Source organism: Spodoptera frugiperda, chromosome 25 (assembly GCF_023101765.2).
Source record: "Spodoptera frugiperda isolate SF20-4 chromosome 25, AGI-APGP_CSIRO_Sfru_2.0, whole genome shotgun sequence".
Lineage (NCBI taxonomy): Eukaryota > Metazoa > Arthropoda > Insecta > Lepidoptera > Noctuidae > Spodoptera > Spodoptera frugiperda.
This window is the reverse complement of record NC_064236.1, coordinates 7,743,319-7,767,386: the sequence shown is the minus strand read 5'-3', so window position 1 is coordinate 7,767,386 and position 24,068 is coordinate 7,743,319. Positions and strand designations below refer to the sequence as shown.

At 35.2% G+C, this 24,068-nt stretch overlaps 1 protein-coding gene across 2 annotated transcripts in view; it reads right to left on the bottom strand.

Moving 5' to 3' along the window:
- The window catches only part of LOC118263689 (carboxyl-terminal PDZ ligand of neuronal nitric oxide synthase protein), a 153,758-nt gene that overhangs the window by 48,598 nt on the left and 81,092 nt on the right, over positions 1 to 24,068 (bottom strand). For both annotated transcript variants that reach the window (XM_035575839.2, XM_035575847.2), the window contains exon 3: positions 3,373 to 3,444. In XM_035575839.2, the coding sequence (XP_035431732.2) occupies positions 3,373 to 3,444 (72 nt within the window). The remainder of the gene's footprint in view (positions 1 to 3,372; positions 3,445 to 24,068) is intronic.

The window sequence follows — 24,068 nt, the reverse complement described above, 5'->3', positions numbered from 1 at the left end:
AATTTTTTTTTTGAATCAGTTCCATGTATGGAGTGCCCCCTTTAATTTTTAAATTTATTATTTTTTATTTAAAATTCTAATAGCGGTTACAGAAATACACCATCTTACAAAGTTTCAACTATGTAGGCCCAACAGTTTCGGAAATAAATGGCTGTGACATACGGACGGACGGACGGACGGACAGACAGACATGACGAATCTATAAGGGTTCCGTTTTTTGCCATTTGGCTACGGAACCCTAAAAAAGCAACAGAAAAAGTAATAGGAACATGTTGAGGTAATGTTTAGCGGTTTATAAACAGAGTCATTTATATTCAGATACGACAGCGCCCCCTCGCGGTGTTTCAATGTAACATTACCGATATTATTATCGCACCCCGATCACATCACGTTTGTGAAACGATAATGGTGAACCCAAATACTCCTAAATCTGTCAAACGTTATTCACAATCTTTTAAAAGAGAAATATCCGAATTCATAAAGAAACAAATCCTTTGACAGTAAGTCTACTTCGAAGTTTATTTTGCGCTAAATCGTGTTTTTACGGACGATAAAACCGTGTGATGCTGTTAATATTTTTAATGCTCATTTACTACGTTAAAACGTCTACAACGTATTTATTTTATTTCAGCAAAGTCAGCTTTTGATCAGGAGAAACGACAAATATCATGTTTTTGGACTGTACGATGCAAAGTTTGGTTTAAATTAGGAAATATTTGCTGTCGGTCCGTTTCCGAAGCAACAGTAATGAGCAGTTAAACAAATTATCATCTAACTCGACCATTTCGGCTTTGAGCGCCAAATTTTCCCTCCCTTACCGGCTAATTAGCTGAATAAATAAAAAAGGTACCCAATTTGTTGCAGTCACTAGAAACAATCGTACTATTTTACATTCAACATGTTCTACAATAGCTAGCTGATTGAATACCACGCTGGAGTAATTTCATATGACAGAAATATGGTTTGTAGTCATGCTTGCATAACAAGTACCACAAATGAATTGTGACCGGCCTTTTGAATGACAAATGTAGCCCACATCCCAATCAAATAAACATACAACTGATATACGTTTGTTAGTGATATTGTCCTGTATAATTATGAAATTAAAAGACGGCACATGTATCTACTATCTAATCAACCGCATTTACATGAGAAACTCGTGATACGTGTATGCATAACTCAGTATAAAAGTAAGTAGATTACTTCTGATCCTTGCAAATTAAAAACGTGTGTGCTAGAAGGGAAAATACCCCGCCTCTTATTACATCGTAGAATTTTCCTTTAGAACGTGTCATTTACCACTATTTTTAGTTTCAGAATCCAGTATTATGTTCTAACTTTGTGAGCAACGTGTCTACATCCTAATTGACTGTGTGATACCTTGTGCGCCTTGCTTAAAAGTCAACTAAATTATCCGAATGCATTCGCTAAAAGCAGCGCGTCTAACAGCCAAGTAGTCAAGTCAGTCAAGATACTTTTAGCGTAAAACAAAATTGTATTCACCGGGCTGAACGTACCTTAGTCTCTGAATTTTTTATTTCACTGTAGATACAGATTAACTTCCACAGTCTATTTTCTCTATCAAAAGTTTAAGGAAACTTCCAGTCGTTTTGTTTCGTTCACGAATGGTCATGAAAACGGAATTGCAAAAACTATTCGTGAAGATCTCTCGGTACAAGTTTGCTCGCCTCCGATATTTGCAAGTTGATTCCCTTTTTTGCTTACAAAAGAACTAATGGTTACACTGGAAAAGTGAACTTTCGATATTAAATTCAAAAGCTGGAAATCGTAGAAATTTCTGCTGGGAAGTGTTTTACTGTGATAGTTCACACTGCGGATCTTAGGATTAGTATATAGATTACTAATTGAGATTTTTTTAAAACGAATCAAAATATTATATTTCCAATACAGCAATGCCACAAACAAGACAAAATACGATAAACAAAAATACATTCCAATTTGAAATAGATTACAATACAAACAAAGCAAACTCGAGAAGTAATATAAAAGTTAAGAATTGTTCAAACCATTACCAAGCTACTTACATTGGAATGAGCGCAATATTAAATACAAAATTTTTGTTATTAAATTCGTAAGTAAGAAAGAAATATGTGCCTTAAGTGGGATGAAACGAGAAGTCTATTGAAACAGGGGCGACAAATTACGCAGGGGGAAATATTGCTGCGTGTGAATATACGTACACTTGCCCCTTTCCTACACGTACTGAATGACAAATACCTAAGTGCGGGGTTCAACAAACATTCTGTAAGTCTTAGCCAGCTCTATACGTAATCCTGACTTAAACATTTTGATACTATACCTCCTAGATTTTCCTTGTCCCTATTTAAAATATACCTGTTTAAAATATACTTTTCCACGTTGAGGTAAAGGTGACCAATCTCATAGATTGCCTGTACCTTATCTTCAAGTAAGGCTATACACGATGCTTTGAACATAATTTTCTTGAATGGCAAACCAGGTGTAACTTAAGCACTATCATTTATCTAGCCTCATAGCATTTTAAGGTGTACGTATTTTTTTACATATTCAGTAAGGTTGAGTGATGATTTTCAATATTGTTTATGTCGAAAAAGTAAGCTCGTCATAAGTAACGGAGCTTAGAGGATTCAGTCGGCCTCGCATGGATTATGTTTCAAATCATTTTGTCTGCATAAATTATTTTTTAGGCCGACACAGATGTTCCAGTTTTAGAAATATTTCATGAAACAAGAAATATGGATGTGTTTGAAAAAGTAACAATAAATTGCGCCAATTTTTTGCGTTACATGTCGAGCTATAACAATGTATGAAGGTAGTAAATTTAGATTATTTCTGAATGAATTTGACGCAGGTTCATTACATTACATTTTCTTGTTACTAAACAATGTAAAATTGCCAACTAAGCTAGACTAAATCAATTTTATCGCCCAACGGTGGGTTCTAGTGTCTCATTCTGTTTGGTTAAGGTTACCTCTGAGGGCAATTACGTAGTTACAAATTACATTTAACTAATCTTTTGTTATAGATGATATGGATTTTCTTGTCTTCTGATTCTCGGGAGAATTTCATTAGAGCTTAAATTAGCGAATTCTAATTAATGGATTTGGCAACTTCATGTCGTAAATTATAGAATTATTTTCCTACATAAATAGTGTTTGTCGTGAGAATGCATTACACACTGGAAGATAATTCTTCAAGATTATTAATAGATAATAATATACGAGTATAATTATGTATTTATAGTCAGTGTAGGCACGTTAAAAGTTCTGACCAGTGATGTTAAACTGATACATTGATTACATTTGCATGAGCCAATGAATAAAAACAAGTAGCATTGGATAAATGTCGGCGGCAGCATAAAGGCATACTCACACGAACGCGTCGCATCGCAGCGACGATCTCGACTCGGCTGGTAGGGCGAGGCACATCCATTGTCCCGATGTACTGCAACAAAATAAAACATTACATTATACTAATGATCTAAATCTCTTCTCTCTCTAATTAGCATAATCTTCCTAAAAACAAAACATTATGGAGCCACTGTGATATTTTTACATTTCTCTTTTCATACAGAAGAGTCTGAGTATTTTTGTAAAAAAACTACAGAGTAACGCTTTAAAGTAAAGTAAGCTGAGTTAATTTTCAAATGAATAACAAAGCGAGCGTAGGTTGTTGAGAAAACGTAAACAAAAGTTTAAATACAAATAGTTTTAAGTCTAGAAGTAGGAGTAAACGTACAAACACTTTACCAAGTTGATGTCGGAAGATGTAGTGTATTGTGTGTGTTAGGAACTTATGATAAGACTAACTATAATAATATTCTTATTTCATACTTTCGTAAAAACATAAGTTTAAATTAGTAGGTACGTAAGGAATAATGTGCTTCTATTTAAACTATCGATTGAGAAAGGATTTTCTGAAGAAATTGGCTTACACACACATCTGAATAACACTTTTTATTTAAGGGGGGAAAATCATCTAATGACTTCTCGTCCCGGCTTGTGCAATGCGAGTGGAAGTGTCAGACTGACTAAAACCCACCCCGTTCATACTCCTGCTTTTTGAACCAAGGCCCCGGTAACCCGCTAGGCACTACTACTGCCCTACTGGGTACCATCTGTGGTATTTTGATGGCTTATTGAGGCCCGCGCGGAAAGCAACGGGCCTTACGCACGGGTTTTGTTCTAGTCGGCGGCGAGCTAACCTTGCTCGCCGTCCACAGATCCGCACTTACGGTGGCCGGAGATCGTCGCGTGATCTCCGACGTAATTTTACAAACTCTTAAGGTTTTATTATACCACTATATTATACGTCTTTATTAGTGCTCTATCTGTCGAATGATACTACTAAATCGCTGTATAAAACTGAAAACTATCATTTCAATAAAGTCACACCTAGGTACGTGTTTAACAAAACATATTTTATTACAATTGAACATTGAAAGGAAATACTGCAATAACATAGGTACCTATTGAAATACCATCCTTTTTCCATATCTCAAATTGAATACGTAATTTGCAATAAAAATAGAAAAGGGTAAGCCTTATACCTACTTATCCCGTTTTTCGTGATATCCAGAATCTGATTGTCCCGAATTAGATCCTACTTAGTAAGGCTGAAAGAAGACCTATCATAGTTTATGACAAATTGACTTTATTGGAATACGATCTCTTCGGATCCTGATGAACTAATTTGCGACAAAAAAGCAGCTTATCACTGTATTGAATAGAAATGGCCGAACCAATTACTTCTACGAAATTAGAAATCAAGTGATTTCTGTGGGGTTATCTCTAGACTCAGGCCAAAAATGAAGGAGAATTGGAAAGATTGATCATGATTTTTCATCAATGTCAAGGATTACTCGTAGACAGTAATTAGTCCAATCAAAGTGTTAATGTTTTATTAAAACTGTTCACTTCAAAGGAGTTTAGTTGAGATAAAATTAAAACTAAATTACATCTGTCGGAGAGTCCATTCGTATCATAAAGTGGGACGGTCGAGAGTTAATTGATAGGATTATTAGATTGCAATAAAAGTGCTATCCAAAGAAGTTTAAGAAGTTAATCGCAGCTCTCTTGTAATAGATAACCACTTCTGATTTTAATTGAGGTTATACGTCTGAATGTCATTATTACTCTTATTTCTTTTTTCTATTATTTAGGTATCGAAAAAAGCTATTACTATGATTACGCTTTGTGACTGTCTGTCTGTAACCGTACTAATATCAAGACAGTTGAAATTTTCACACCTCAATAGGTGTATGTCAATTATGCAGTCTAAAAAAATTGCCATCGATTTTTGTCAACAGATTTGATTCCAATTATTCCTAACCCGCATTAAATATCGACCCATTTGGTAGTGACACTTACTACGATACGATACAACGAAGTACCTAGCGATCTGTCTGTATAGTGTATAATCTATGCTTTAAAGCGACGAAGCTCGCCTGTCAAGATATTCTGGGTGACTCGCCTGACCGCCTCAGGGTTATAGTTTCACGAGCTTGACCTCTTTGACTGGCTTTGTATATGGAAAGCGTTTCACGGGCCGAGACTTAAGAATAACCCAAATTACTTCGAAATCTAGGACCCGGGAATTTCTATAAATAGATGTTTATAATTAAAATTAGTGTTTGCTAAATACTACTTGGGAAAATCGTTAAATCTTCACATGTAGTAAAGACGAAGCATTCATTTTCAAGAAACATAAAAATTATGAGTGTAGTTGTATGCATGCTAATCTTAGCTGGAATGTCTTTGTGGCTCTAGAATTATAGGGGGTATGACATAAAGTCATATGAAACTTTTTTATGATAGTAGCAAAAGTACATCCACAATTCCTCACCATATGCAAATACCATAGTGAAATTACAAAATTCCACTATAGTATTTAATTAAAAATAAATTCCGAAATGTTTTATTACAAATATTTGAACTGTATTTGCGTCATAAAATATAGTATGAAAACATTTTGGAAAATCTCTGTACTTATTACATATATATCTATATTTTATACGTGTTTTTCAACACGTATTCTTGATAGGTAAGTTGGTCACAAAACCAACCTAGGCCGTGAGCGAAGCGAGAGGGAGTGGTTAGACTCTTCCTGATTAAAAACCACTCCATGCCTATTCCAGCTTTTCGAGCCGGAGCCTCGGTAAACCCACTAGGTAGTTCGCAGCTCCGGATCAGGCATCAGCCCTACTGGGACTATATGTGGTGGTTTGATGGCTTATTGAGACGCGCGCGGCACGCGACGCGCTGCACGCACGGGTCTGGTTCTGGTCGGGCGGTAAGCTACCCTTGCTCGCCCTCCGCAGACCCCGCATTACTTAGCTTTATATTATTACTTAGCTTACTTAACGTTGGTATCATTCAAGTTCACCACATCGTATTAGATCCAAACTTTTCAATCGACTCACTCGACTACCAAATGCACATAAATCGTGAAACTTTCAGATAGCTTATACTACCTATCTTAAGAGTAACTTAGTTACAAAGTTGTACTTAAGTTGTAAGTAAGTAGGTACTGTTTTTTGGACCTAGGTTTTAATTTAAATCCTGGGTATAAGATGATATAAAAATCGGTTTTGTTCTATGTCTAAACGACTGAAGATAAAGGGCCAATAACGGTAATTTTTAAGACTATTATAGAATTTTTAAACACAGCACAATTTTGAAACTTTTAAATACAATAGTTAATATATATATACTACTGTTATTGTTACGCACTCAACAGAGTGTAATCTTAAATGAGAGTTAAGGCATATCGGTTATCATTTTAGATGTGTTGATTACGTGGAGTTTTCTGGTTCGGCATTTCCTTTCCTATTCTCAATTTTTTATAAACTTAATTTTTCAATTATTATAAAAATCTTCCTACATTGTCCTAACAGGATTTTTCTTAATTCGACAGTGAGGTTTAACCTCACTGTCTAATTTATACCTTTTTTTGAGGGAGGAAAATCATCCAATTGTTTGTCCCGCCTTGGGCGACACGAGAAGGAGTGTTACGCCCGAATACTGAAATGCTACTCAATTTTAAGTTGTACTTAAATATCGTGCTGTCTCTGTCATTTTATAAAGAATTGATAGGGACAGAACTAGCTTTGAGAGCGTCTTAAAATTGAGTAGCGTTTGAGTACTGGGCTCTTACTGACTTTGACCTGTTTTTCGAACCGGAGCCCCGGTAACCCTCTCTAGGTAGTCCGCAGCTCCTATAAACCTATACCAAGCCTTAACTAAGCCGCACATAAACTGATTTTAAACTGTACTATACTATAATTAGGTACATAATCTTATTAACCCACGCAGCGGTTTCAATAATAGTTTTTGGAGCCCAAACGTTAATATTCTATATAAATTAATAGCTTTCTAAACAAAATAATAAATTCAGTTATACAAAACAATTGGAATGGAGTGGTTTACACCGTTGCCAAACACAATAAAGGGGTATTAGTAACGAAACCTAACTTACTTCAAAGGTTACTAGAAATAAAGTATTTTGACCTAAAATAATTTTATTTTTAGTAAAGCCAATGTTTATGTATATTTAGGTAAATATTAATTACACATTCGGATATTATTTGTTTTATATTTTGGATGTGGTGTAATGTTTGTATGATTATTATACATATAATACAGTTTATTTGTATTTGTTTAGATATTATAATGTTTATTTAAGCTCTATTTGATAAGATATTATAGGTATGTACCTACCTGTTATTTTATTTATAGATTCATTCCAAATTCGTAATTAAAACCTTAGATACCTACTTCAGTTTAGCTTATGGGTATATCGTTTAGGAGCCTAAATTAAAAGAATGATGAGGCATGTCCGTAAGCGTAATTTTTATGCCATTTTACGTCAGGGAGAGATACCAAATACTGATAAAAACCATCTACTGACTACGTTAGCAACATTACATCAAGCCCCAATCTACTGAGTTTCATCTACATAATTTAAAATGTGACGATTTGTCTTTTTAGCTAGCTAATTTGCTTCCTTAGGAACAAGATAAAAGAAAACAATTATTTTTCAGTCACATTAAGACCTTTTTACGAGCGCCTGAATAATTTGTGGTAGCAAAAAGTAGCATGTAATCGCTAACGTATAATTTTAGGCGCTGACTTGTTCGCTGTTCTTATTCTCACTTAATCCTCGTTTTAATTGTGCAAAAGTGAATTTTGAGACTTTAGGTCTTTTTAAATAAGTCGTGTAACGCTTATTTTATAATGTTTCGTTCATTTATTTATTCCATATGTCGGTAAACCAACTCGCTACAGTTTTTTGTACATTACATAGATACTGTATATCAAGATAATAGTTAGGTGCCTATATTTATTTAGGTATATACTTATTGTAAGTATATTTGTTAATAGACATTTTTCTACGGAATAGGGGTAATAGGGTCACCTGGTGGTAAGCCACATCATCGCTTAACCAGGCGAGAGTATAAAAAAACGATTTCTTCAAGGTTTTGAATGAAAATACTTTAATAAAATAGCAAAATTCTTAAGACAGAAATCTGTGAGAAAACAAATTTTCGCTTCTACGGTTAATGCGGCACATAAGCATTTCCCCTCGATTTCCGTCGAAAGGAAGTCGCTCTGTAATGTAATGTCGATTTGCCTTCGGGAAGATTGCACACTTTGTAATACTTTTTATTTCGTTCAACTACATCTTGAACGGTATAAAAAGTTGAATAACATTTTCTTGTAGCACAACTTAGTAGATACCTAAACCACAATATCTTGTTTCGTGTACCTAAGTATCTAATTAATTTGGGCTTAAGTCTACTAATGAATCAGTTTCGATAATACTCTTATAAGTAGTACCTCATTACGTGTGATTATTATGAAAAAGTAATGTTTCTACATCAATTTTACTAAGAAGTATCTACATAAAATAATTTCAAAGGTTTATTATTAGCATAACACGTTTATTATTAACATAACACGACACGTTTAAAGCGAAGATCTTTTTGGCACCGCGGAAGTGCAACCAAGTGTTGTACACACCGACACACGTTTCTCAAGTTCTCGCTGTGCGGTGGCACGTACTAAAAGAAAGAGCAATAACTTTGCCTTCGGAGTACGAAACAAAGTGTAAGCAGACCGAACACAAGTAAGACGTACATAACTTAAGGAAATCATCACCTCTTATGTATGTACACGTCTTGTATAAGTAAGTTACCAATGAAGGTTACCTCAATAAATTAATGACGATACCTAGTATATGATCACAAAGTTCTATAAACTTATATTGTTTTGACAAATTGTATACAAATTATAGGCACGCAAACTTCTTCGTCGGCAATTAATAAACGGACTCTGAATTACGATCACCCAAGCGAACAATCTCGTATGATCTCTATAACAGGCGAAATTTCCACCCGAACTAACATTGCTGTGTAAGCACATTGACAATACCTTCCGACCAATCTATGATACAAATTAATGAAGCAAACTTTGTCGGCCACAAACTAGGGACCTTCGAAGTAGCCCCCGGCTACCAGTCTAATGTTTAGAAAATTCAATTCTCAAACTGTCGTCAACGTCTGAAGCCATATTATGAAGTTTAATCTTCGATTAAAAGCGTATTGTAAAGTTTAACGTAAGTAAGTTAGTGTGAACATTGAACCGTTGTTGTTGGTTAGGTAACCGCGAGTAATTGAGTTGGGTGGCTGATACTTCAACGCGCACAGTCGTGGCGTGGCTTAACGATTACGCAGGTGATACAGTATTACCTAATAAAGCCGTTTAGGTGAAGCTTTTTGGCGTGTACGAATTACATAGGCACTTATCCCAATTACGCTGAGCTCCAAGACATTTTAGTAGCAAATCTGCGTTAGGCACAGTGCACCCTCATTCGTCACAATTTGTCGTATCTAAATGAGAATAACGCGCGAACGTCGCCTCTCTACGCGTGAATAATGTGCTCGTTCGCCAAGCCATTATTTATTTGATGTTCTTTCAAAACTACTATGTTAGCGAAAATGTGTGCTGTTTCATGAATTAAGTACATCGTAAAATTCTTCAGATAGAAGTTGAGATTACTGCTTTACGTTCGTGAGTTACTTAGTCAGTTCTAGACCATACGAGTAACTCATGATCGTCATTAACAAAGAAAATATAAACTATAGTAGCAAACAATTAAAAGTGAACATTATTTACCAATGCTTGTAAAACTGGGAAAATCCTGAATTTGTTTCCATTCGAAAGCTTTATACATTGTTATTTAACATTTGCAATTCTGCCAATGCCGAAAGGGATGTTGAATAAATAAATAAAAGTAAATCACGACACAATGCACGAATTCAATGTTCTATTGAACCTTTTTGTTGTCTTGACTGTTTGGTACTTGTTTTAATGTATCGTACTATATATTATTCTAATAGACTTGACTTACATTGTTATAAGTAAATCTCTGCTGACTAATATTATCTTTTGTCAACGTACATACAGCCATATGTAAATGACCAAAGATTGTTTCAGAATAGTTGACAGTACAGCAGAACCAATTGAAAGTATATAAAATGCACCTATAAGTAAATTCCTAATTCCTATTTTTAAAGAAACCTACCTTTCTACCTACTTATTTCTCTAAGATAACTCTAATAAAATTATCCCTAAGTAAGGAATTATGAGTTCGATTTCCACGAAAACAATTTTCATGAAAACATTTTATTAAGTTGAAACTAATTAAATAAGGCTCTATGAGCGGATAAAATAATTTAAATATACACCAAGTCGTTGAGATTCTCTGTTTAACTTCTTAAATCATATTTTAAAACTTCAAAGTGTGCCATCTAACTTTTGGGATTAATCTTGATTAAGTATCGTTGTTTAAGATATTGCCGTAACATTTTTTGTTTGGAAAATATTTTCTTTATCGTCAAAATTTCGGTGAAGTAATAAGAAACAATATAGACATACTTAGGTATCCCCCTGCCCCTAAATCTTTCGGCACGCTTTTAAGCTAAGTATTTATCATCATGTAAAATAAACGTAGATACAATATTTCAGCTCAATCGATTGAAGATATCTGCTTAAAAATTGATAAAAGATTCCAGTTCACAAACACATTACACACACATACATGCATTTATTGCAAGTTAAGTTTAGTAAAAGCTTATAAAATAAAATACAACAGACATAAAAATGATTCACATATCATATCGAGATAAAAGTAGTGATGTGAGCTGACGGCCTCTTTCTTATTTACAAATCCTTTAGGAAACCATTACTTCGTTCGTGTTTTGTCCACCATCATCCAACAATATAGGTGCTCTCCATGTCACTGTCGCAAAACTGTCCTACGAATAATATATCTAAACTGGGAACAATCCTAGTATTACATATGTCATGTTGTCTTTATCTATCACATTCCGGTTATGTCTGATAACTTTAAACCCCAGCCGGACTTCGAATCGACAGGTCGTATGTGGCTGCGGCTGATACCACACAAATGGACCTGAATTTAGGTTTAGTTATGACAAGTTTAGCTTGTTGGTTCTAGTGTACATTAATCCAGTAAACATGTGAAATAAATTATTACATTGTCAATTCTAGCCACTGATGCATTTGTATTTCTATCATGTTTTTGGTCTAAATATCATTGCAGAAATGGTTTATTTTTGAGGGAGGAAAATCATTCAATGACTTCTCCCGCCTTGGGCGAGGTGAGAGGGACTGTCAAACTCTTACTGAGACTGATAACCACCCCGTTCCTACTCCTGCTTTTCGAGCCAAAGCCCTTGTAAACCCGCTAGATAGTCCGCAGATAGTAGTAATGCTAACAATAGGATATAAGACAAAGCGACAAAGAAAACAACAATCGAAAGTTGAATCTGTTCCTAAAACTCAAAATTACCCTTTTACAGCACTCGGCATTTAATCGCTTGGCACTAATTTTATCTCCGTTCGACACGTAATGGATTTTCCTACAAAACTCTGCATGTAAGTCATAAACGAAGTAATATGCGATCATGTACGCTGTTATTGCACTTTAAAGGAATTTAATGTAGTGTAAATCGTTCCACGCTTCAGAAGTAGGGCGGAAAGCGTTGGTATGCATAGATCACGTTCGATCCTGACCATTCCGCTTGGACATTTTTATTTTCACGATAGAAAGAGCATGCTTTGATATTGAACATAAGGAATGATATGCGTATTATGAGCAGTCGCATACTTCGATGTACCACTTCTGCCTTTGAACGTCGTCAATATTGAAACAGTGTATCAGAGCAAAGTTGTCCTTTTGAGTGCAAGAATACATGTGCATTTTACATTTACTGCGTCGATGTATTCTTTGTGCAAACTATGTAATAATTCCCATACCTCGGGAGTAATTTTCAAAGCATAAACCTACAAGTTTACGACGTGCAACAAGTTTATATAGAAAAATAATTTTATTCCCTTGGTGTTTCTCTCTATTTAACGAAGATATCAGATTAAGACCAAAGTCTAGGCTGTAATCTTATAGAAATATAATAAAAACTGAGGGTTAGTATCGTGAGTGAACTGGGGCGTATAATCACGTTAAGTGATACACTTCCAGCCCAAGAGTGGACACAACAATATCCTGGAGCTAGGGAATCAGGTTAAAAGCTTAGAAGCATATTCACACTGATGTGGTTAACACATTTATTCTTTTTAATAAAATTATGCTTGCGGTAGTAAATCTTTCGTGACATTTTTTCACTTTGTCTTTTCTATAGACAGTTAGATTTGCATAAAATTGCATCCATTTTTGATAATGATCACTGAGTTACAGTTTGTTGATTACAATCATAAACATCCACCCGCATATAATCCAGTTCATCCGTGATCATGGCGCTTGCAACAATGCCGAAATATCGGAAACTCATAGACTTAAATAAACATGGTAAATATCCCGTCTTAAGTTCTAATGTTTGTGATTACTATCAGTTCAAATTATTTAGTATATGGTGGTAAGTATTCTTATTATGAGACGGACATTTTGTATATTGTCTGTTGTTATACGAACGAATTTAATCTCTAAATCAGCAAAACTGAAATATCCAAAAATTGCACCCGAGCGAAGCCAAACTGGGTTGCTAGTTAGTAATAAATTTCAATTTTGCAATTCTCCACTGCCTTCTTTCCTGTCCGCACACACTCTTATGTTAGCGCGGTTAAACGTTATATCTTTGTTACACACATACAGAACTAAATTATATAATGAATAACTCTAGATAGTAAGGTAATAAATAAATATACCCAGGTAAATTTTTTTTTAATAACATATATCAGTAACCAAATAAATAAGTAACAGCTATTATGCCCATAAATAATGTCTTGCCAACATTGTTTTACTAAACAAGTTCATTTTTAGCTTCTAAAAACTTTATAACCTAATAAATACGCTGAATGACATAATATTTGTATAATAACCTAGACTACCTCACTATTTTGCCTGTTCGCAAAAGCTTCCAAAAGAGTAGCGTGGGAGGCGTTCGAAGTCAATTTGGTCTTGATAATCGCCTAGGCTGTGTAAACTGCGGCTGTTGGATGGTGAACCGGTCTTAGTCAAGGACGAGCCGAGTCACGAAAGGCGCTCAGATCCCGCTCTAGACAAAACGATATAACTAACTGACGTAGTATCACTCAGTACCAACGTAATTTTATTCATACTACAAACAACATTGCCTAGATACTTTACGCAGGTATAGTTCGTGCGGTCTCAGCATTCCTTCGTAATTTATACCGCCGAACACACAAACTTGTAAGCTCTTAACAATTGTTTTGCTTTGTTGTAAACTGTATCAGTGTAAACAAGACATTGCAATTTCTGCATAAAAATATTCCATTCAATTTTCCGTTTTCCGTTTCAAACTCAATACATTCTTGAGGTTATTCTGTATTGAACCTTTGTCTGCTCGATGAACGACGCGACTCGGCTCGGATCGGCTCGTGTCAACGTAATCGACAGTGAAATTGTACAACCCGCAGTCCGGATGAATCGAATGCTTTCGTTGTCATTTATTTCTACTCTCGACAGTCAGGCGACTTGCAATAAATACAGGTGTCCCCGCCGTGCTGTCAAATGTATTGTCAGTAAGGCAACGGCTTTAAAGTATTTATACAGTAAATACAATCTGTACACGGTGAACGTGCTTAGCGAGTTCCTTGTAATTGTTTACAAGAAACCTTGGCACGAAATACAATAAAAGAACACGAACGAAGGACGTAATTGCTGACACTGTTCGCATTTAAATAAAAGGTTTACAAGATCTTCTGGGATCTGTAAAAATGTAACTTTGTGAGCTACGCCGGCGCCGCGCCGATGTTCATTTCGCTAAGTTTAACAGTTGTAAGCTGAGTAATTGTCTACGGGAAATAATCTGACTGTAAAGTTTCGCTGAGAATATGCAAGTGAAAAATAATTTATCACATCTAGTTGCTAACATACCTATTTATTAAACAGTGCAAGGGAAGATGTTATATTAGTAAATATAAATACATTTTGCGCATTGATGCAGAAAATAACGAGGATATATTCCATAGAGACGTGTGAGTCTTTATTCTCTCTAGTCAGTATGTTTCTCTTTCATACAACGAATGTCTTGGAGGATGTTCAAAGGACGCATGCATAATTCAGAGCACATTAGGGTTTCATCTCTCAGATTGCAATGAATACCTGGGTGAAAAACGGATGTAGAAGCGGGTCGGCAGTACACAAACGTATTTATATGTAGTGACTTAGAAGGAACAGTGGCTCAAACGAAGGCCTCACAAAACTCGAAACTATGTTTGTTTAACCCTCAGAATGGGAAATGGAATACACCTACCTACACAACCGCCATGCGCCACTCACAACGTTTCAATTCAAAAAGAGAATACTTTAGAAATCCAATTACGGGATTCGTCTATCTTTTTAATTTATGTCGGGTGGACTTTTGGGTGATTAAACATTTTTTCCGAGCAATTTAGATCCTGTGTCGGCAATATCAGACCTGTGCGTATCAGCGAATTTACGGAAGTTCCACTCAATGGGTAAATGGGACGTTTATTGCGCTTATATTAATATGGAGGCAGGCATTTGATGTTAAATCACCTAAATGTCAACTCTCGTGTCGTAATTTCAGGGTATCCTACGTAAAACGTGTCCTAAAACCTACCATAGGTTATAGAAATACAAATTATTGAAAGAGAAAACTGAGCTAAATGAAGTGCAACTTACGATTACTAATTAGTTCAGCTACTAAGCACTGTTCTTGTTTAAGGATCTAACGAGAGCTCGAGTGTACTGTACCGGCTAATTATGTGAGTCCCGATATATTTATTAAAATACTTTCGGAAGAAATGTGTCGTTGGCTACGAAGTATTTTCTAATTAAAATCTTAAAGAACCGACTCACTTTTAGGAAACAATATGGCGAATTTAATTAAATAGGAGACGGTTTTTAAGGATTCTTGAGTAGTGTAATTAATGTGGGATTAATCTTGTATTTCAACCATTAAGTAGACAATGAACAGCAGAACAATTATCAACTAAGTCGTTCATCAGTACTTAAATAGCGTTTTTTATTCAAAGGCTAGAAGTTGACCACTAAGTAACAGACATTCATGTTTATAATATTGGTAGCTATTACTATAGCCCGTGTTATTTTCTTATTTGGTGAAATAATTGTTTGGCGCAGTACATATTTATTCATACGATGATATGGGTGCCATAGAATGAACAGCAAAAGGCAAAATGAAATGCTCATCCATAGAAACGTCACTGGCACGCGAGATCTAGAGGTGTAGTCTCACTGATTGAAAAAAAAAAATGATTTGTTTGTCTAGTGTTCTTGTCATCTTTTGTTGCACAAGAAGGAGATTCTAAATATGTATGTAGGTACAATAAAAACGTCGAATAGATACAAGACATTTTTTTTTAATTAAAAGCAATTAAAAGCACTTTATTTTCCGAAACTCTTCTTCTAATTGTAACTCAGATTTTAGATTACATATTTCGTCTTCAATTTGCAAACAGCCAATTTGAGTAATCACCCGCCTTCAATGTGACCATTAAATGACAGGTGTTCTTCTTGCTAAAATAAAAAAGGTAAAAGTTCGTTGCTAGGTTAACACTCATTTTCAATAATCAATGTTATACTTAAGAAAAGATACATCCATCATGATTTATCGTCAATCCATGATGCCGTTAAGTTTTGAACACTCATGTTAAGACTTATTGCCATTTATTTAGTCGTTTTAATTAATTTAATAATTACCACGTTTCATACATTCAACGGTTATTGCTTAGAATGAATTTTCTAATAATTAACTGAGTCTAACTCTAATCTGGAACGTTCATGATTTCCTGCCTATTCAATAGAATTAAGATGCCGTTGCAGTAAATGACAGGCGACTCGATATTGTAACTCGTGCTCACACTTTCTGGGTTACATGTTTTAACGTAGCCATTACCGATCATCCACAGGTCTCATGGTAATCAGACGGCCGTTACAGAACAGCAAGGTTGCAGAATTGCTCAGTAACTAGCTGACTCATCGCTGGCGAGGCGGGTGCAGCCGAGTTTGACCACTCCACTTACTAATCCACCAACAATACACCAGAGCTTTACGCGCGAATTAACTTCAATTCGCAACTAAGCGCTATAACGGTTAATGCGGGATAAGGAAACAACGTTGCGGATTCCATTTCACAGCCGATTGGTTTATTTTCACGGTCACTATAAATGTGATATTGTCGCAAGGACGTGAAACACTGCACGAACTCCGGATTACTCGTACGAAATTCGACACTACATACTCTTACAACCGTTTTTCTCTCTGTGCCGTGTACATTACAAGTGTACACATTGTGCGGTGTCCGCAACCATCATGTTGACCTGATTTCCTTCTTCGTGCCTTAAATAACAAATATATGTCGCCTCCAATGAAGCTGATATCGAACACCACAAAGTTTCCGGGAACTCAAAATATGACCAATATAAAAACGTGATCTGATTCTTCAACGTTTTTGGTGGGACTAAATGGCGCTGCATTTTGTACATTGTGATGCCTGGTGTACCCTTTCTCGTTAAGACAATACTTGTTTAAAGGCAGAGACATTGGTTCTGTATTATGGTATGATGAGTGAAGCACGTGCGGTTTATACCTAGTTAGCTGTGTACCTCATTGTCGAAGATCGTGACGTGCAATCCGAGGTGTCGGTTCGCTCTCTTTGCCAGTGTCGGTAGGTAATTGCACGTTTCCATTACGGCTGGTGTGTCGACGAGCAGGGAGCAGTGAGTTACAAGTTACAATATCAAAGCTACCTCGCTTGTTTCACGTAATGAACATGTTTAATTAGAACAGCATCACATTTCAATCGATGCGGTTTCATGTTTATTAGTCGCGTATTGTTGTTTATTTTCTGAATATTGGAAATGTATTTATTTTTCAGTGTGATTGCTAAATGAAGCCTTCTTTTACGAAGTTCTGATTAGTGCAACGTGCAGGCAAAGTGATTAGTAAAGATTTTACGTTGGGTAAAATGGTGTACATTTTGTCACACTACGCACAATCGTTTTGTTATTGTATGTGCTCACTTAAGTGCGTGAAGTGAATGTTACAAAATAGCAATGTGTATCTCGCATCGAAATTCAGTACAAAGGAGAAAAGTCAATATTTGTTTTAGGCGCCAATAGCGGTTTCACACTTAAGTGAAAAGCAGGTTTAAGTGATATTTACTGTGCTGGAAAACGGGAGGAAAAGAAAGGTTTGCCGAGTGATTTTCGGCTGAGAACTGGCGAGAATTTTCTCCAAATTGCTATTGCCGTGAGTACGTTATACCAGGAAGATTGAAGTAACAGTTAAAAGACTCCTGTACATTTAATACAGCTTTAAAAATGTAATTCTTTTTTTCTTTCTTTCGTAATTTCGAGATTACATTCGCCACTACATAGCTAGTGTAAGGCATTTAAAGTAAGGTGATTTTCATAACATTTTTGTATTTAAAGAACTTTTGTATAAACATCTTCTTCATAGTATCATATAAATACGTATTTGTCTTAGCAATTAGATACAAGTCTGTCTAATACGAAAACGATGGAACGCGTATCCAATTCCAAATCCCTAATGGTACAGTATCTGACTAAGCTAACCAAAATTATCTGGTAAGATCCGGTTCAATCTGGTTCCCATTTAATCACTAAGACTGAGACATATCTTGTATGATGGTCCTATAGTTTATACAAACAATAAGGCGAGTGATTGGGTTCGAGCCACGTAGAGGCTATAAACTATTGATCCTAGATTAATGTATGATTAAACTGGTATACAAATCATTACGGTACTTATTATATCACTTATGCTATAAAGTTAATAGAGTGATGTTGCTAATATTGTTTAAATGCGGAGGTGTTTATAAATACATAGATGTAGATATAAGGTCTATTTTAGCAAGTTAATTATCATTAAAATGAACTTCTTTTTTTCAATCAGTTCTCATACTAACAAATATGAAAATCATATTTTTGTTTTTCTGATCCCGAAAATCAAACCCGCAATGATGACGTCCTCTCTACCTTTGTGTTAGGCTAGGTTAGGCTTTCAGTAGGCGTTAAAGTTTATGCGGAGTACAATTAATACTTTGTACAATTACTTTTTTTTACGGAGTACGATTATCATAGAATATTTATAATCAAACGACTTAGTACCTCCTAAACTACTTTTTAATAATTACCGACACCTTTTCATCCCCTCAAAAAAAAAATTCCCGAGCCAAAAATTTACATAACACAAAGAACTAATATTTCAGTAGCTTTAAAAATTCTTTTGAAGAATATTACAAAGATCATTTACAATTTTTTTTTAATACCCATTTTCTACTCTAAAATCACCAAACGAGGTGAATTAACGAAAAAGAAACTGAGGTAGTTGAAAAAACTAATTTTCGAAAAGAAGACTGTCCGTATAACTCTTTATGTATATTTACACATAGTATATAGCTTCTACAAGGCAGTGATATTCATAACTCGAATGAATACTTCTCTTACATCTGTTTGCAAAGGGAAGTATTAAGGAAATGCTGCCATAATGTGTGCTAAAGAAATGTGTCACCGACACATGCGTTGCTTGTGAAGCCTTCCTATCAGGACATTCGCATTCACAACGAACACTTATTGAAGAAACACGCTTTCATATTATTGTTTTACCATTGTTTTTGTCTTTATGTTTATTCTTACTACGCATTTTTTCGAGAAAATTGTGATCTTTAGAAGTTTAGTCTACGTTAAAATATCAGACTAACTAAAATACATAGAAATACAATGAAATAATTCCTTTCTAAACTCTAAATCGATATAATTAAACCTGTGTTAAAATTGTTAACAAAGTGACCTTCTAAGATCAAATCCGTATCTCATGAGGATTACAGAAGACCGCTGCTATTAAAATATTCTAAGGCTGGGTACACAAGACAACACGGCGAAGCTTTACCAACATAAGACGATTAATTTTAATAAGTACGCTGTCCCAAATTGGGACTAAAACTTTCATAGTGCTGTTACGTTTTCATGTTCGAACGGAATGCCTGCAGAATCTATACAATTTGCATAAAATACCGGAGAAACTATTGAAATGCGTCACCAGACATTCCTCTTTAATTTCCTAACTTTAGATAGCAGAAATTTCGTAGGGCTTTTGGTACGAAGGTATTCTTATCTTAAGCGATGATTTCGTGAAACTGCTAATAGCATTAACATTTATAGAGGAGAAACACGCCAAACGTTTATCGTTCAAATTATATAATTGAATTGACAGCAAGTTTAAAGTTTATTCAGTTTAATGGAAATCAATTAAATAGTTGAATATCTATCTACATACATAATCACCGTTTCTAAACACCACTTAATCGCCAAAGCTGAAGAATTTCTGCATTAATTATATTATGTCGGATGTGGCATATTTGTAAGACATCATACGTAATTATTGGGCCAAATCTAATGAACTCCTCGGTGCCTCGTTAATTACAAGATTCCGGTCTTGACTTCACTAAATTGTCAGCTCCACACAGGTGGGCCGTCGGCAACAACTTTATGATGAGGCATAATTAATTATGTGCGACGTGACATGTTCCATAAACTTTGGTACATACGTAGTGTCGATCGTCACCTCTATAATGTATCTTGAAACCTACATGTGTTCCGTATTACCTCTCTGATGCAGCTTGATTGGATGCCCTGACACCCGTAACCAATGAACGGTCTTGTCTCCATTCAATAGAACCGACATGGCAATTACTCCGCGCTGATGTGAAGATATCCAATACATTATTGAGTGCTACGGTACGACTAGTTAGTACTGTGTGACTTGGAAACTAAACTTGCAGCTTAGTTACAAACAATTTACAAATCCAACAAAACTGTTCACTTCTACAATGAAATTGAAGTTGTAGATCAAACAAGTGAACAGCGAGTACTAAGCATTATTTGTACAATCGTCTGAGGGATTAATAGTTCGGTTCCGCTGGTTTAAGGCGGACTTATGGAAATCTAGTCCACTAATTCTCTTAATTAACAGATGAAAGGAATGAAATTCAATGCCATATCTTACTTACAAATATCAGGGAAGAAGTAAATTGGTAACATAATAATTTTAATCGTTACTACTGATTTATGAATGACCAGCTTCTGCCCGCAACGTCATAAGCATTAAATACTTCTTTATTCCATGGGAATTTAGGGAAATCATCTCTTAGACTTCTTAATTACAGTAATATACATGCCAAGTTTCAGCTTTCTCATAAGTCTAGTTTTTAGCTATGCGTTGTCTGTCGGTCAGTCAGTCAGTCAGTCAGTCAGTAACAGGAGAGTTATACAGATTATTTCCCATGTTCAATGTAAATCCCATGTATTTGCACCAATAACAAAAAAGAAGTTACGCATGATATGAAAAATACTTGTTGGATTTACTGATTTGTTTAATATGACTCACCCTTTTCCAATCTGAGGGAAATTGCTATATTTTCTTGGGTCTGGCCCTATACGTATCCTGTTATCCTACTAATATGTACAAAGGCCAGATGGGGTCGACAATAAAAAGTCAGAGTTTAGCCTCCATGCATAATGTAGGACGTATTAAACTTAATAAGAAAACACGGAATACGAAAATGGGCTCCGAAATTCGATATGTTAATTTATCACATTTTCGCTGGCACTACAGAAGAGTGGCACCTTGACCGCTTGAATTGTGAATTCATATGCGGCGCCTGCCCAACTCGGGATGCATTCATAATTCATTTCGTTCCGAACTTAAACACTTCCGGCCAAGGCTTTTAAAATATCCGTATAATGTGAATTTTTTGATCGGGATTTCGAAAAACTTGTCACATTGAAAATAAGCGAAATCATGTTAGCAATTCTTCTGCGTTTAGTGAATTACAACCTGGTTGAATGGTTACTGAAATTTTTGTGTTCTAAATAGAGGATTATTGAAGAGTTTAATTAGAAATCAAATATGATGGGGTTTTAAATAATGTTCAGTGATTTTCTATCATTACTTTTCCAATAATTTTCTGATCTCAAAGATGTAAACCAAAACCCCGTTGTTAAGTATTCTCTAGACAATTGTAGATACTACAGGAAGGTTGTAAAAATAATCTTTGAAATGGAAATATTTTCTACATTTGCTATAACGATCGTTCATACTATTGAGTTGCAATTCTTCTTTAAAAGAAGTAGAGAAGTGTTGGACCGATGTGTCCCTGAAGAGGGATTGTGCTATCGTTCTTTTGTGGCTTCATATCCCTCGGTGAGTCGCTATATTAATTTCAACTTTTCATACTGAGATTTTAAATCTTCTTATAGGACTTATTGAAATTTTAAGACTAATAACAGAAGTTCTTTATAAATAATTTTATTTTGGTCTCTATAAAAAATGAATTTTTCGTTAAAGGATATGGAATTCGTGATGAAATTCTTATACAAATATTTCATATGAAACCTTATTTACACGAAATTGTATTTAACGAGATTTTATTTAATTGACCCATATTCAATTTTACGTACTTACTGTCAAAAATCGGATTGTTTACATTTTTAGAGTATCCGTGATTTATTCGGAACTACGGAGCTTGGTTGTAAGTGTTCAAATATTAATTCTGGGCACGTATGCGATGACTCGGCGGAAATTAAACTAGAGAAGGTACTGGGTACTGGCCGTCTGCTAACGTACAAGACATGGAAGAAAAATTCAAAATTCAAACACGGATTCTATCGTTCTTTTTACAAAATGCCGCAATACCGTGTGTTGCGCAATCAATTCTGCCTCTCAATTTAAAAACGATACCATCAAAGGCAAAGGTTATATATGCTGTTGGTTTTTTTTAGAATTCTGTTTTAAACTTTTTCTGTTATTTCTAACGTTTTCGATAACGATCTAAAAAATACTCCATCGCAATTACCTATAATGGACTGAAAAATATTAACTGATATTAAACAATAGTGCAAAATTATTAATGTTGAGGTGAAATGGTGATTCACAGGTATTGTGTTGGTCAAATGATAATTAAAATTAATTGTAACACTTGATATCAATCAAATTAAATCACTAAATTGAAAAAGAACCTTAACGAAATCATATCATTGCTTTTTGAATATAAAATATCGATGACGTGCAAGCGAAGCTGATCATAACAAAACAAAATTAAAAATATAATTTATTCAAAATAGGATAAGGCTCTACGTAGACTAACGAAGAATTTATCAGTGACAGTTTGAAAAGCACTTTATACATAGCGGAATAAGGTGCAAAGTTATATGAACTTGGAAGAAGATAATAATGGCGTCTGGAGCGTTCTCGATTACAGTGTTTTTTGCATTTTAATATATTGAAAATAAGGTTTGTTAATAAATGTCATTTAGTTTCCTTGACCTGGCTTGCAATGTACTTAAATCCAGTGCCGGCGTTTTACAAGAAACCTTGGCACGAAATACAATAAAAGAACACGAACGAAGGACGTAATTGCTGACACTGTTCGCATTTAAATAAAAGGTTTACAAGATCTTCTGGGATCTGTAAAAATGTAACTTTGTGAGCTACGCCGGCGCCGCGCCGATGTTCATTTCGCTAAGTTTAACAGTTGTAAGCTGAGTAATTGTCTACGGGAAATAATCTGACTGTAAAGTTTCGCTGAGAATATGCAAGTGAAAAATAATTTATCACATCTAGTTGCTAACATACCTATTTATTAAACAGTGCAAGGGAAGATGTTATATTAGTAAATATAAATACATTTTGCGCATTGATGCAGAAAATAACGAGGATATATTCCATAGAGACGTGTGAGTCTTTATTCTCTCTAGTCAGTATGTTTCTCTTTCATACAACGAATGTCTTGGAGGATGTTCAAAGGACGCATGCATAATTCAGAGCACATTAGGGTTTCATCTCTCAGATTGCAATGAATACCTGGGTGAAAAACGGATGTAGAAGCGGGTCGGCAGTACACAAACGTATTTATATGTAGTGACTTAGAAGGAACAGTGGCTCAAACGAAGGCCTCACAAAACTCGAAACTATGTTTGTTTAACCCTCAGAATGGGAAATGGAATACACCTACCTACACAACCGCCATGCGCCACTCACAACGTTTCAATTCAAAAGAGAATACTTTAGAAATCCAATTACGGGATTCGTCTATCTTTTTAATTTATGTCGGGTGGACTTTTGGGTGATTAAACATTTTTTCCGAGCAATTTAGATCCTGTGTCGGCAATATCAGACCTGTGCGTATCAGCGAATTTACGGAAGTTCCACTCAATGGGTAAATGGGACGTTTATTGCGCTTATATTAATATGGAGGCAGGCATTTGATGTTAAATCACCTAAATGTCAACTCTCGTGTCGTAATTTCAGGGTATCCTGCGTAAATTGTGTCCTAAAACCTACCATAGGTTATATAAATATAAATTATTGAAAGAGAAAACTGAGCTAAATGAAGTGCAACTTACGATTACTAATTAGTTCAGCTACTAAGCACTGTTCTTGTTTAAGGATCTAACGAGAGCTCGAGTGTACTGTACCGGCTAATTATGTGAGTCCCGATA